Below are 16163 nucleotides of genomic sequence, written 5' to 3' on the forward strand. Positions count from 1 at the left end.
CCAAGACAATTTGCATGAAAGAAAAGCTTGTTAGCCTTGAGCTGAAAACTGGCTTAATTTAAGCCAAGTTTTTGCTCAGCATGTCAGGCACTGTGCTAAGTGCTCGGTTAGGATTGGCTCATTGGATCTCTCCAGCAATCCTCGGGTAGTTCCTATGATCCTCAGCTGCAAGATCAGGAAATTGAAGACAACAGGGATTTAAAATTTTGCTAAAATTTCACAGCTAATAATAGGGGATCTCTGAATTCACACTCAGGTCAATCTGATTCCAGAGTCTTTGCTTATACAGTCCTATGAAAAAGTTAACCACAAATCCTCAAGATCAATTGTAGACAATTATCTCAACTATCCTTCTGAAGCACAGGGTTTACTGCTAAGAAATATTCTGTGCCTTGGGAAAAGCTTCTCCTACACAGATACTCTATTGGCCTAACCCTGCATTAGGGAACACAAAACCAACACTTACAGAGGACACAATTGAGCACCTCATTTGCCAGTATGTAGGTTTTTCAGTTGTTTCCATATCGATTTTACCCACGGAAGACAATAAATTCCATGAGCGTAGGTAATGTCTGGTATTTCTTAGAAAGCCTCCAGAGCATACCGTTCAACTGATGGAGTTAGGAAGATTAAATAAGCAATTGAATTCAGGTCCATGAAAATATAAGAATGTGCTAAGAAACATACACAAGTTCTATTTTTGTAACTTTTATCTTTTTCTTTTAATTGTAGTATAATTTTGAGTGCTATAGCACTGTCTTTTCTTTAAAAAAATTTTTTTTAACATTTATTTATTTTTGAGACAATGCGAGAGACAGGGTGCAAGCAACGGAGGGGCAGACACAGGGAGACACAGAATCTGAAGCAGGCTCCAGGCTCCGAGCTGTCAGCCCAGAGCCCGACGCGGGGCTTGAACTCACGAACCGTGAGATCATGACCTGAGCCGAAGTTGGATACTTATCCGACCGAACCACCCAGGCGCCCGTGACGAAAAATATTTAAATATCGCTGTGTCTTTTCTGTGTTAAAGGCTATGAGGAGATCACTAAATGTTTATTTTTAACTAAAACTGTTCCAAAGGCAGACACTGTGGTCACTTCATGCTTCTGTTGCAATCCCAGTGCAACCAAGGTATTTATCAACAATTCACCTTAAATTTAGGAAAACTAACACAACAACAACCCTAGAAAACCCCCAAAAAGTTCCTGAGCGAAAATAACTACAGTGTCACACGAAGTCTTTAGAACATTGTATTTCATAAAAGACAATGATAAAAAAGTACAAACATTTCCATGAGAAGCAAAAAAAAAAAAAAAAAAAAAAAAAAAAAAAATGAGAGTACAAGAAATTACTAGCATTTATTTCAGTGCATTTATGTAGAAGCCTTTCAGATCTAATAAATAAAATGATCTTAAGTACACTTCCTCTTTCAGATAAACCACACTGGCCATTTTAGATCTCTCAGTTGGCATACTTGCAAATACAAGGCAATAAATCCAGAGTGCTAATATTTGTCTAACGAGCACATACAGAAATACAACAGATACAAGGAAAGGCCAAATAAAATGACACAAAATCTGCTTTCACTTGTAGGCAGCCTCCGAAAGAAGGAGAATTTTGTATTGGTCATTTTTCCATTTTATTTTAAAATGGGTAGCAGTATTTTGGTTGGAAAGGGAATCTAAGCAAGTTTCTGATACATAATCACGTGTTTGCATAACACTGTAAAGAAGTTTTCTTATTGAACACCTTTTCGCAAAATACAAATTTAAATGTAGATTTAAAAAAATACTCATGTGTACACTTTTCCATCTCTTTTCTACCAACAGATCCATTAATCATTACTTCTCTCTGGAGTTGAAAGGCACTATGTAACTTTCCCAGTAGTGCCATAGGGACCTTGTAAGAGTGCCATGTCTACGTACATAAGTTTCTTGACTTTGAAACTAAGAAATACAACCGATAAGTTATCAGAGGATGTCTTCATAATTTTCGAAAGGTTTCAACTTGCTTGATTGGATGTGTTCAGAAATAAAATATGTTTTCTGTAGACATACCTCACGCTGACAGAGCAGGCGATCAATACACATTCACTAATAAATCCACCAAACGTAACGACAGAGAATTTGCATTTGCAATGGACTTGTTAATTTTTATGGAATAGGTTTATTTTCATAAAACAAAGATAATTGAGCAAAGTGTATATATCACTCTTACGGAAACACATAAAAGTCATTCTTTATAGGTAAAAATCAATTTTTGGTGTGCGCTTAAAAAGCAAAACAAAACAAAAAGGAAACGGAAAAGACAAAAAGGAAATTAATGAGATGATTTTCACAGGATGACATAGCATATTCAAAACTGAAGAAAGCTAAGTAATATGGCTCACTCATGAAACAAAAATTGCTATTAGACTTCCAAGAAAATAAGGCAGATACTAGTAGAACTGAGTGCTCCTGAAACTGTGGAGTGTGTATCAAAATGAAGATTCCAAAAGGTGGGCAGCTTCACTTTCAAAAGCAAAATATATGTTTTACGTATAAGACTCAGAAACAGCCCTAATTTTCCCCACAATTAAAATATGTAAGTATTAAAAAAATATTTAAGTATTATTGGATTAATTATGCTCCTATGCCCCTACTATCTTGTTAGTGATTACAAATGTTAACATTCCCAACCGTCTTGCATTTCACCAAATTAAACAAACTGCGTTGGCTATGAGACCAAAACGAACAGATACACAAATTAAGAACAAATCTCTTATTTTTTGGAAGGTTCGATTTTTTTGTTATTTTGAGTACCACCAAAAAAAAAAGGAAGGCAAATATTTTGGAAATAATTCTAAGAAATAAATATGGAAAATTCTGTTTGGTATCATAAAGGGAGAGCAATCCATTTTTTCAAAGTATAAGAAATTCAATTATTTTATGATTTGGTTTGTGGTCATTTGTATTGCCAATATTGCCATAAAAAAATAACACTTCACAATTAAACTTAAACCTGAGACAAATAACTTTGTTTCTGTTTTAGGGGAACAATCCATGAGGCAAATGTTATCCCAACATCCCTCATAGATAGACTTCTTTTGTTTTTCATTGTTTTTGCAGACTCACTTAAGAGATGCATAATTTTTTGTCTTAAATTTCTGAAAATGTTAAGATTTTGTAGACTCTTTGGTTGACTACAGTGGATAATTTTCAAAGTAAGGATGCGGTTTGGTTTGCCAGGAAAACTTCACCCAACTTGAAGATAAAGCAATACACTGGATGTCAGATAGTAAGACCTGTTCTCAGAGCAGTGTCCTATAATGTCACCGCATTTAAATAACTGATTATGTATTTTAAAATAATTCTATTAAATTATGCTTTCAGTGAGGCAATTTTAAGAATACCAGAAATGTAATTTCTTAAAAGTGAAAAAAATATATAGTTCTAATAAAACTGGCCAGCATTAAAGGTTCCCTTCAAAACTTGAAATTCTGAGTCCCAGAATTAAACTTAAAGTTTGTTTTCATCTACTAAGCATTTATCTTCATAAAAATAGAACATTTAATTTCTTATCTAATAGTATAATTCATTTGTATATTATAAGTACTACTGGGTTTTCCATAGCTCATTCTTTTAAAAAAAATCATTTTGATTTTTTTTTAATGAAAATTGTTTTTTGGCTCTTCTGAACTAGAAATAATAAAAGTGCTGTTCACTATGAATTAAAAAAAAAATACAGTGTACAAACACACACAACCTTGGGAACATTTTTTGAGGCACAAAATCCCTGACAATTACACCAAAGATACATGAAAGACAGTTAACATAAAGAGGTCCTTTATATCGTGTTACATCACAACGTTTACGATTTTCTTGGTAATACTCATGCAATGTGCATAAACAATATGGCTGTGACTTAGCAAAATCTGATGAGATTGCAAGCCAAGGAAAAAAACAGGTAATCCTGGTAGGAAGGAGAGCTGTTCAACTCCTTTCTTCTTATCCTTTAGAGCCCTAAGAAAGCTGTGACTTCCACACAAGAGGCTGAAGGTCTAAAGCTCAAAACTAGTATAACCACTTACTGTATTAGTTGGCTGTCAATTATTGACAGTTCCTTCATTTCACACAAGGGTTAACCTTTGTTTAGTAACATAAATTTGCATTGTTTTTTTCCATGCAAATAAAAATGTCTAGAAAAGTCCAATAAAGGCATGACCAATTACATGCAAAACTGCAACACATCTTTTTCAACAATTTGAACACATTAATTTACATCACATATATACAAAACATGTTTAAACAGAAATAAAGCATTCTCTTGAATTAAATTATATATGTTAGTATAAAAATTTTCTCTTTGTAGGGAGGCCCTCTTAACTTCCAGACTTCCGCAACGGCACTGAGTCTCCACAGTGCTTGCCGTGGGCGAGTGTCTCAGAGTCCAGGATGGGTGATAGCATATAATCTCACACCGTAAACACTAAGGACAGCTGGCTCTTCTCACGGATCAGGGCACTGTGACACGTCCATTCACTGACCTCCATTTAGAATACACTCCAAGTCTGTGATCAGCATTGTGGTCTAGCTTTGCCATGACAGCTACTTCTTTTAATACTCTTCAATTGGAGCTAACTCTGGCATGAGGTTTACAGATATGTTTGTATACAACCTATCAACCAGTATTTTTGGCGTATATATTAAATTGTTCAACCCATCGATGTACTGACGCTCTTTTGAATACCTCAGTAATTTATACCTACAGTGTTAGAGAAGAAAATGAAAAATAATGGCAACATGTTTAAAAAGAAAAAACTCCTGATGAATATGCTCAAGATCGTTCTTGTAATTACAGCGCTCAAAGCTCTGTACAATTTTAATTCTTCATGCATAGTTAAAAATCCTTCTAAACCAGAGCACCTAGGTGGTTCAGTCAGTTAAGCATCTGGCTCTTCGTTTCGGCTCAGGTCATGATCTCACAGCTTCACGGGTTTGAGCCCTACATCGGGCTCTGTGCTGGTAGCATGGAGCCTGCTGCTTGGGATTCTTTCTCTCTCACTCTCTGCCCCTCCCCAACTTGTGCTCTCTCTCAAAATAAATAAATAAACTTAAAAAAAAAATTCTAAACCATTCTAAATTAGCATTTTTACTAGCTTTAAAATGCCTCCTGAAAAAATTATTTTGCACACTTACAACTTAGACATCCTTAAGAAATAAAATATTTTATGTTAACGCTTTATGAAGTAATATGTTTTATGTTAAGGAAACACTTTTTATTTTTATTTTTCTTTAATGTTTATTTATTTTTGAGAGACAGAGAGTGTGAGCGGGAGAGGGGCAGAGACAAAAGGAGATACCAAATCTGAAGCAGGCTCCAGGCTCCGAGCTGTCAGCACAGAGCTCGATACGGGGCTCAAACCCACAGACCGGGAGATCATGACTTCAGCTGAAGTTGAACGTTTAACTGACTGAGCCAACCCAGGCGCCTCCAGGAAACAGTTTTTATATAAATGGTAACCTGGGCTTTTTAATATAACATAAATACATATGTATATCTCTTTTCTTTATATAAAGAAAAATAACATCAACAGACAAGTCCCTGGAGAAGATTTTTCTCATTAATATAACATAAATACATATGTACATCTCTTTTCTTTAGATAAAGAAAAATAATCAACAGACAATTCCCTGGAGATTTTTTTTGTGGGGTGCAATGCTTTTTTAAAAAAATCCTTCATACATTAAATAATTTTGAAACTTTGTTATCTGAAAGTGATATTAAACTTACCGTCCTAAAAACTGGACTTCACCTCGATGGTGATGAGGAATAGATTTGTATTTCCCCAAGTCTCCCTCTGGTCTTGTTACATTGTATCCAGCATAGTGAACTCTATAATACATGGAAATGAAAATATCAGGGAATAAAATCTGACATAAAATTGATTACGTGAGTTCAAGTTAAAATGCAAAAGAAGGATGCCTGGGTGGCTCAATCAGTTAAGCGTTGACTCTTGATTTTGGCTCAGGTCATGATCTCACGGGTGTGAGACTGAGCCCCACATCAGGCTCCGCGCTGGGTGTGGAACTTGCTTGGGATTTGCTCTCTCCCTCTGCCCCTTCCCCACTTGTGCTCTCTCTCTCTCAAAAAAAAAAAAAAAAAAATTAAAATGCAACAGAATGAAATCATTACAGAGTTGTCAATTTCAAAAGGCACTCTTTATTTTTCCTCCAAATTTTTATTTAAATTCCAGTTAGTTAGCATGCAGTGTAGGTGCAGTTTCAGGTGTAGAATTTAGAATGTAGAACTGCATGTAGGTAGCATGCAGTTTCAGGTGTAGAATTTAGTGGTTCAATACTTACATACAACACCCAGTGCTCACATCACAAGTGCCCTCCTTCATACCTATCACCTACTTCACCCACCCCCTACCCACCTCCCCTCCAGTCACCATCAGTTTGTTCTGTAAAGTGAAGACAGAAGGCATTCTTCATGAAGAAAGGGACAAACACAAAATAGGATTTAGGAACCTCAAAAATTTTCCACCCCCACAAAATCTTTCCTCAGAATGGCAAAGTGCTATTTAACTAATAAAAGGAAATTTACAGAAAACTCTATTAAGCAATTTGTACCTCAACATACCTATTCCAAAGGTCATCATCTTCTCCTCCCCATCCCCAGAAGGCATTAGGAAAACCATTGATCTTTTTAAATTGTTCCACTGTCAGTCCACTTACACCACCAAAAAACTCTTTATATGGAAGACTAAAAAGAAAGCAGAATACAGCATTCTAAAAATGAAATCAAAACAGTTTGCCATATGAAATCAAGTTTTCAGTCTTGTATGTGCTTTGCAAAATACACTCTTATTTTCCATATAAACAACTGTGCTGATTAAATCATATTCTGGGAAATGTAAAGTGCACCAAGAAACAAAACATTTTTATATTCTAGTGAAGCATCTAAATGTGTGAGGTAAAATGCAAAATAAAACACTTGTGATAACTGAAATTTAATATTCAATATTGTTACTTTGTCAGACTCAAAACCCAGTGTTCAAAAATTGTATGAGATTTCCACACCAAAGTAAACTTGCTTAAATACATCAGTAGTTGTTCATGAAATGTTAGATGTTGTTAAGCTAATAAAATGTCCTAAATTAATTGAACTTAATTATAAATGTGTTATTACAGAGGCTGGGATAAAAATAAATTAATAAAGACAACTCTAGCATTTAATTTTGAAATGACTAGCTGCCTATTCTTATGATAATCATACCTGCTTGATATGATACCATAATACTCATGGGTATTTACAAATATATGCCTAATGTACTAATATATATAAATGCATATTAATATGTATGTACTAATGTACTAACATATAGATAACGTAGTAATGTACTAATATATATATATATATAAATGACTTTATTGAGATATAGTAGACATATAACACATTATACTCATTTTAGATGTATGACAAAATGATTTCACGTATGTATATACTGGAAAATGATTACCACAATAAATCTAGTTATTATCTATCACCACACAGTTATAAAATTCTTCATTTTCTTGTGATGAGAGCTTTTAAGATCTACTCTCTTAGCAACTTTCAAATATACAATATGGTATCATTGGCTCCAGTCACCATGCTGTACATTACATCCAAATATTTACTTATCCTACAACTGAACATTTATGTCTTTTAACCCCCTTCAATCATTTTGCCTACCCATCCCCCCCCCCCCCCACTTTTGGCAACCACCAATCTGTCCTCTGTATCTGTGAATTTGGTTATTTTTTAGATTCCACATACAACTGAGATCATACAGTAATTGCCTTTCTCTGAGAAATGACTACCTGGTAGTTTTTAATTTGGATTTTATTTTCCTTATCTTTCTTTAACTCATATTCCAAGGAATTTGTCAAACTAAGTTGTTCATTTACATATTGTTTTTCTGATCTCAAGGTAGCATCCTTAGACTTAGTTCTGAATAAATTCCTGTGGCCCCAAAATGCTATTGGGAAGCAGCATTGCCACAGCCCCTACAGAGGCCAGGGAGAGCCAGTGGGGAAAATGTGGAGGGCCAGTAGGGAAAACACGACCATGCACAGCTTGTGTAAATCAAGATAAGGGAAATCTGGCCAGGACTATAGCAAAGCTGCCTCAGACAGAGGGAGAGAGCAGATCTCATTTTTTGTCGGAGGGACTCTCACCTCATTCCCTGCGGGGAAGAAGTGCTGTGTGCCAGCTGAGATCTTGTGTGGCCACGGAAGAAGGGAGAAGCAGCTCCTGCATGGAACTCACTGGTTGCAGGAGAAAGCAACCTTGGCCCCACCATGGACCAAAAGCACCCAAAGACAATAAAAGCAATACTGACTCCAAAGACAATCACTGCCCCAGGAGACTGAACAGGCTCACACTTGGGAAGTAAGGATTCCATAGTTATAACACCAGTTGGGGTTCAACAGGGTCAAAAGGCATTCATGGCACTGTTGTGTTTCCCATACCAGTCAGTTATTCTTCCCCAGGCTAGTGGTCTGGGAGAAACCTGAAGATCAGCAGAGAGGCAGATATAGATAAATGTGTGTGTCTGTGCATTGATCAACATGCACAAATTGGCAAGTACGTTAATTCCACTTATTTTTCTGCTTGAGTGGAAATAATCAACTGTACTATAACCAGAATGGAGAAAAATTAGATAAAATGAAGGTAGAACAAATAAACTAAAGAAGAGGAAACAGAAGATCAACAAAAAAATCTAGTAGTATTTACCTCACACTGTCCAAAGGGAGAGTCACTAATCTGGGGGCCTGGGCTTTTCTGTCAGCAGCCATCAGAGTGTGAGCACCATTATGGGACAGAGATCCTTCATCAGGCTTCATCCCATGGCCTGAAGTCTACCCACTATCAGGCCTATTCCTTAATCTGCTGCCATTCTCCCTAAACTACATTCTAATCTCTACTCAAACTTCCAAGATACCCTACTAACCGTGGGGTTAGTCTAGGTAGATCTGAGGATCATATTACATTAAAAGTTAATGTTTTCAAGTAAGAAAAATCCATTTAAAATTTTTAGTTTATATGATCTATATAATGTTTTTTAGTGAAAATCATTTACTCTGGATCTAATTTGACTGTATTGGGCTAACCAAAACTGAGTTTCCAAGAACCAGATCCTGAACCTGGATGATCTTCCCCAAGCCTATGGTAATGTCAGACTTGGAGTTCAGACACTGCAATAGTAAGGAAAAGGTTTCTTAATAATGACAAGCAAAAAAAAAAAAAAAAAAAAAAAGTCATGCATTTCCTATCCTAGTGCTGATTAACCTAGTCATGTCCAGGAGACTGTCTGCCTTCTCTAGTGTGCAGGTTGGGGAGTAGGCAAAATTGTGATGTAGGAACCATCTGCCCTGCTCTAGGCTGCCTGTCTGCTCTCCACTTCCATCAGCCAGGAAAACTGTGATGACGTAAATGCTTCTGTGTCAATTTCAGTTACTATCAGCGCCGATGACTTTTCATTTCAAGGTACATGAAGTCAGAGAGAGAAAAAAAAAACCACCATAAAAACCCTGCCTTCTACTATTAAAGGCAAGACAAGAACCCAGAACTCAGAAAGAGAATGACACACTGCAGAGAAAGGGCCTTCCCTGCACTAAAACAAACCACGGGAAAAGCGGAAGCAGAAGGGAGCCGTCATGTGCTATGTGCGCCTACGCAGGGCAGGCCCAACATCCGTGATCTCACACAGCCCTACGGATGGGCTCTCTGACTCCAAGAAACAAGAACACCAGCAGCAGAGGTACGGGAAACTAACCAAGTCCTATCACTGCTAAATGGGGAGCCAAAAGTTAAGTCCACATTTGCTTGATGTAGAACCCAGGTTTCTCTCTCCCACCACCCCACATGCAAACTTCTGAGTGAGGAAGCACCCAGAGGGCAGGCAAGTGACTCTATATCCTGGCTCCCTGTGAGGACCAAGTGGAGTTAAAGACACTCTTTAGGCTTCTGAGCCCTCTCAGATCCAGGCACAGTAACAGAACTCCCACGTCAATGATATGACTTTGTGAGTCTACTGTATGGCATCAGGAGGACTGCGTATTACTCACATATACATGTATTTATCCAGCTTTGCTGCAAAATGACGCGGCATTTCTCCACAACCGTAATAGTTTCGGTCATTTTCAGGTAGATGATCCACATCGTGGAAGATTACGCAGTCCCAGACGCTGTCTTTCATGGCCTCTTTGAAGCCCACATTGAAGAGCATCGCACGGTTAAAAGGCTGTGTGCCGGTCTTTGCAGAGAAAAACAGAAACACGGTCAGCCTTTGTCATCTGGCTTTTTTCTAACTTGTTGATTCAGGGTGAGATAATAATTGTAAATACATCCAAATCAACTACATAAAATGAAATATTTCAGGATCTTCAAATATGCAGATATACTATGTTCTTTCGTGCTTTGGTTCAGAGAAGAAAACACCGTTGTTATCTAGTGTACTGTCAGATCACCAGATTTACAGAATGATGTAATTCATCTTTCTGTTTTATTCCAAATACATCAGAATATAGATCATTTATGACGAGGGAAAAAAAGCCATGAAAAATAATACAGGTTCTATTTTTTAGTGAAGTTTTCCATGTGTGTCAAGTCTAAGAGAAGCAGGAAATGAACTGTGACTCGGCATGCAGTAGCCCTTCTGTTCTAGAACAAGGCCAAAGAGAGCTAAGTCCCTATTGTTAATGCTTACAATAAAGACACAGACATATTCAGAGACGAAAACAGTCGGAACTTATTACACAAAACCCAACTTCTTTATTACAACCATTTTCTTTTATTATTAAGAAAAGTATATTAAAGTTCCCAGGCAACAACCACTTTCTGTTTTTATTATTCTTGCTTATGATAAAGACCAAGAGCACTTTAAGGGACAAGAAAATGGGAACTTATTACACAGAACCCAACTTCTTACAGAATAACCACTTCCCTTTATTTACGAGGAAAGTTTTATTAAGGTGCATCGGCAGTAAAAAGTTTCATTCTACATCTGAGGAAAATTAAAGAGCAATTATCCATGCCTTAGCAATATTTCTCAAAATCATTTCCAAAGACAGCAAAAAAGGACAATGACAGGAACAAATGAGACACACAACATGGTCACCACCAGAGTGCTGCCTCAGGAGTGAGAAATGACGAATTTTTAGTCCCGAGTCCCACACTAACTTGAGGTAACAGAAATCCCTTTACTTTTTACAGCTTCCTTCTTCACCAATGAAAAGGAGAGAACATACAGGAAAGGGAATTAAATTATAAGGTCATTACTGGCACATCAACATCAGCTTGAACAAACTGCTTTCCTTTAAGGTTTTAAAATTTTGTTTTTATTAAATGTGGACATAATATTTAATAGCTTATCATAAAAATAAGTTCATCTTCCAAAAGTAAGGCATTTCCCCTGCTCTAGTAGTTTAAATAGTACTTTTCTCCATATTGCAAGGTAATAAGAGTTCTGATGTTTCCCTGCTTCATTAACTTTAGACGCCGTCCACTGACTTCATACCGTGGTCATTGAAGATTCACACCACCACGCTCACGCCCCTCCATCCGTTTTCCCAATGTAGTTATATAATAATTTTTGGTAAAAGCAATAGTATCTGCATTATTAGGACTGCATAAATATTTCTGGAGTGTTGAGTGAATTAGGATTCCACTTTCTTTTTCAAACTGGGATTAATGACCGTCTTCTGTTTTCTTAGTTTTCTATGTAACTATTATTACTCTGTACAAAAACCTCAATAGATATGTCCTCTACTTATTAGTAATTGATGTAGTTCAAACACATCAAGTCACCTATCAATTCCTTCTCCACCCCCTCAAGCCCGACTCCAGCTCCCACTGCCCTTGATAATTGCTCCAGTTTGGACTGGTCTGACAACGTGTGACTCTCATCCTAGGACTTTGTTCCCTACATCACCCCTGTTTTGATTTGGCTTTCTCTCTTTGCTAAGGCACACCCTTCAACAGCTTCCTAAGTAAGGATGCATGAAAAAAAAAAAATATATATATATAGTCAATGAATGCTTGAAAATGCCATCAGTCTACCCTCACACCTGGTTGATGTATGGGCTAGGTAAAAACTTCTAGGTTAAAAAATCAATTTCCCCTAGAATTATAAAGGCATGGCTCAACAATCTTCTAGCTATCAGTGTTACCAAGAAGATTCATAATCACCGGTAATTTTTCCTATAGAACCTTCTCGATATCTTGTTTTTTTAATTTGTATTCTAAAATTTTGAAATAAAATGCTTCACAGCAGGTATTTTATTTGCATACACATGTGAGCCCCTTTAATCCAAAGACATGTCTTTCCTTCTGGGAAATTTTCTTGTATTATTTCTTTGGTCATTTTCTTCCCAGTCCCTCCCCAATTTTTTTCTGCTCTATTTTTCCAGAACTCTGCTCAGCAAGTCTACCACCAAGTGTGAATAGGGAATGCCAAAGGCACTGCACCGGCGCCTCATCTCTGCTCCAGGACGTCTGGGCCTCAGCTGGGGGACCCACTTCCAAGGTGGCTCACTCCCCCAGCTGGCAAGGTGCTGCTGCCAAGATGATGTGGTTTCCTCTCCACAGGGCTGTTCGAGTGTCCTCATAACCTGGTAGCTGGCTTCCCTGAGAAAGTAATCCAAGAGACCAAGGCAGAAGCAGCAAGGTCTTTTATGACCTGCCCTCAAAAGCCACATGCTGTCCTTCTGCAGCTTGGCTGCCCACGCAAGTCAGCCCGTATTCGCTGGAGACCACTCAGGGGCCCAGTTACACAGAGGCAAAATCCCTGCGGGCCATCTTGGAAGTGGTTACCCCCGTGACATTCTGTCCTGATTGATCTTCTTAACTTCTTATGTTTTAGTTCTGTTTTAGGAGTTATTTTCTTAGTGATCTTCCAGCATTCTACATTTTGTTTTAATAATGACATTTTCTTCTACAGTAACTTCCTTATTCTGACTATTCTTCATGATGTCCTATTTTTGCAGATTCGTGATCTTTATTCTCTGTGGATACTGATTATGAGCTTTTGTTGTTCTTTGAAGATTTTATCTGTTCCCTTCACTGTCTCTATTATCTACTCTCCCTCTTGTTGGATCGTATTCCCACCTGGAATCCACTCCCCATTATTCTAGTCAGGGCTGCCCCAACTTCACCTCCTCCGAGAGGCCTTCCCTGAACACTGTATACAAAAGAACACGTGTCCATGCCCTTACTGCTCTCTTTGCCCTGATCTTTAGCCCCGAGCACCACCTGCCACATCATGAACGATTCACTGCCCATCTCTCCTCACCAGAATGAGGGGCCTTGCCTTGGTTTGTTCCCTGCTGTATCCCTGTTGTTGAATGAATGAAAGGGCTTCATGGAGGTGATAAAGCGATGAGCTGGCCTTTTCCTTTGGAGATGTCTAAGTACAACATCAGGCATCTCCTTTCTGAGGCTAATCTATTTCTCTAATAAAGACACAAGTTATGCTCTGTTGTCAGCTGGAGGGGCTGGGGGGATTTCATTTCTAACTGCTGGCTTCAAAAACCCCAGACAGAGAAAAGGCCTGAGGATCCCCAGGGTCCGTATGCAGACTCACTCAATCCCTCCTGCTTCGAGACCCCACAGCTTGGCTGTGCTGGCACAGTCAGGACTTTGGTGTGGTTTCTCCACAGGATAAACTTTCATTTCTTACAAGACACAACAATCACCTGGCAGCACGAGCAAAGATGAGGAACTGGGAATGTGACTGTTTTGTAATCAAACTTTTTAAATCAATCCCGTGACTTTATGGCCAGTGCTACGGTCCGTCTGTGACATCTCTCAAGTGCCAGGACCTGCAGGAGCTTGTCCAGCAGACTGCCTCCATTCTTGTCACAATCATCCTCAACAGGCATGGGGCTTTGAACATCCCCTGCTTTGCTAAGGGAGTCATCAGTGCTCCATCTACTTCCCGACTTCCAGAAATGTGTTGAAATCTCTCGATGACCATCACTTTGTCCTTCTGGTTTAAAACCTTTTTTTCTTTCACTCTCATTTTTGGTGTTTGGAAAGGAGAAGTGGTGAATATGTGTATAACCTCCCACGTTTAACTGAAGTTCTGAGCCGAACTTCAATTGCTTAGCACTTCTGGGCACCAGTCCAGCAGAAAAGCCACTCTTCTATTTCATATGTGGTAAAGATGTTACTACCTCAAAACCACCCACGATCAACTACGTGGGCCTGAATTAATATCGATCAAGGCTGAGACTTAGACTTAAGAAGTTTATAAAATATGGATCTTAGCTGCTTTGCAAAGGTTGCTCCATCACACACACACAAAAACTCAGTGGTTCTGAACTCTCAGAAGAATATCCCTTTACAAACACTGACACTGTGCCCTCTTCGATAGCTCAGCTGGGAGAGTGGAGGTCCGTGAAAACACGGATGCAGACGTCTCACCTCCCAACACATTAAGGAGACTGAAATTTCAATAAAGGAAACTAGCAGTTGGTAAAACTGACCTAGAAGTTTTTACTTATGGCTATCCTGAAAGTAGCTAGAAATTGTGATTTGTTATCAGGTAAAAAAAAAAAAAATCCATTTTCGTAGTACAGGTTGTTACATTAAAAAGTACATAAAAGCACATAGATGTACTATATGCATCATCATATGCACAGGAACAAACCTGACAGGGGTAATTTACATACAGGGAAGTATAAGTTCTAATAAATAGCAAGCATTCACAGGGGTAAAAATAGAGGCAAAAAGCTAAGAACAGATCTAAAATAAGCCACAAAGGAGCTGGAAAAACATACTAAATATAATAATCTTAGGAACAAAACTTGAATATTTTCCACACAAAATACCCATAAGAATCTAATAATATAAGCTAGGTCACTTTATGCCTACTGATAAATAAGGAAATACATTTTTAGTCAGGTTTAGTGTGAGTAAAAAGAAGGAGTGTCAGGATAAAATGAGGTTATCAATATCAAGCCCAAAGTAGCCAAATTACAATATATTTGAAATACAAACAAAATGTACATGTTAGAAATGCTACATAGAAATCACTGATAAAATTCAGCAAATGCCCTAGTGTTTGAGAGGTGGGGTGGGGGAAAGATAAGTTAAGAAATCCAAGATGATACCTTAATATAAAACTAGGTAATGACAGGAATGGAAAAAAACAAAAATATGGCAAATATCTCCAAAGGGTTCAAATAAGACTGAAAGAAATTGTATATATGGAATAGTGAGACATGAAGAATATTTATGGAGAAAAAATTAGCTGATTAATATGAAAAATAATTCAAGAACAACATTTCACCTTAATAGGTAAGACATGATTACAAATGATAGGAGCATATCAACTGATAAATGGATTAACAAAATGTGGCATATATAATACGCTCAATCCCAAATGAGATTTTACCAAAATATAAAACCAAAGATTCGCCCTAAACTAAACATTTTTAATCCCACCATATCAAAGAGTTCAAGTTCCACTATACTTACCATTCTGAAAAATATTCTCACCTGTTCAATGACATAAAAGGCAAATTCCAGCCTCTGCTTCTGGAGCATTGGAATTAGATGCAAGAAAAAAATTGGGAGATGTTCATGGCGATTCCGGAAAGGAATGAGAACTGCCACCTTTAAAAACAAAATAGTCACATATGTAGATAAATATTGCACAGCAAGCCCTAGAGGTAAAGATAAAAACTGATCCTTAAAAATTTCTGAAAATTTTAAAGTCAAACCTTCATAGATTTTCTCACTAGAGATCCAACAGTGAGAAAAAACAGACCTGGCCTTTGCCTTTGTTCCATTTCCAGTCTTGTGAACCTGGAAGGTGTAAGCGGGTTCTGAGGGCCATTCCTTACATTGTGATATTTATTTATCGTATGGTCACCATGGAAGTCCTAGAAAGACTTCAAAGGCCTGATAAAATCAGGTTTGGGGACGGCAAAGACTACTGTGGAGAGTAGACTGGAGAAAGCCAAAACTCGATTCAGCGAGCTGGTTAAGCCAAGAGGTAATGGAAGCTTGAAATGAGGTGAGGGTGGAGAAGAGAGGTACATGAATTTTTGGAACATGTGAGAAGTGAATTAACAGGACTGGTTTATGGATTGGATATAAGGAGGGTGGGGAAGGGATGTGTCAAGAGT

At 37.7% G+C, this 16163-nt stretch overlaps 1 protein-coding gene across 7 annotated transcripts in view; it reads right to left on the reverse strand.

Annotated features, from left to right (window-relative positions):
- The window catches only part of B4GALT6 (beta-1,4-galactosyltransferase 6), a 96848-nt gene that overhangs the window by 27410 nt on the left and 53275 nt on the right, over nt 1-16163 (reverse strand). For 6 of the 7 annotated variants that reach the window (XM_060613530.3, XM_060613527.3, XM_060613528.3 and 3 more), the window contains 5 exons: nt 15532-15648; nt 10098-10285; nt 6625-6747; nt 5773-5874; nt 1238-4743 (listed from right to left, as the gene is read on the reverse strand). In XM_060613530.3, the coding sequence (XP_060469513.1) occupies nt 4596-4743; nt 5773-5874; nt 6625-6747; nt 10098-10285; nt 15532-15648 (678 nt within the window). In that variant the 3' untranslated portion in view covers nt 1238-4595. Of the gene's footprint in view, nt 1-1237; nt 4744-5772; nt 5875-6624; nt 6748-10097; nt 10286-15531; nt 15649-16163 lie in introns of those variants that run through there. The other variant, XM_060613529.3, reaches the window with a different exon arrangement.

The sequence above is a fragment of the Panthera onca genome, chromosome D3 (assembly GCF_046562875.1).
Source record: "Panthera onca isolate mPanOnc1 chromosome D3, mPanOnc1 haplotype 2, whole genome shotgun sequence".
Classification (NCBI taxonomy): domain Eukaryota; kingdom Metazoa; phylum Chordata; class Mammalia; order Carnivora; family Felidae; genus Panthera; species Panthera onca.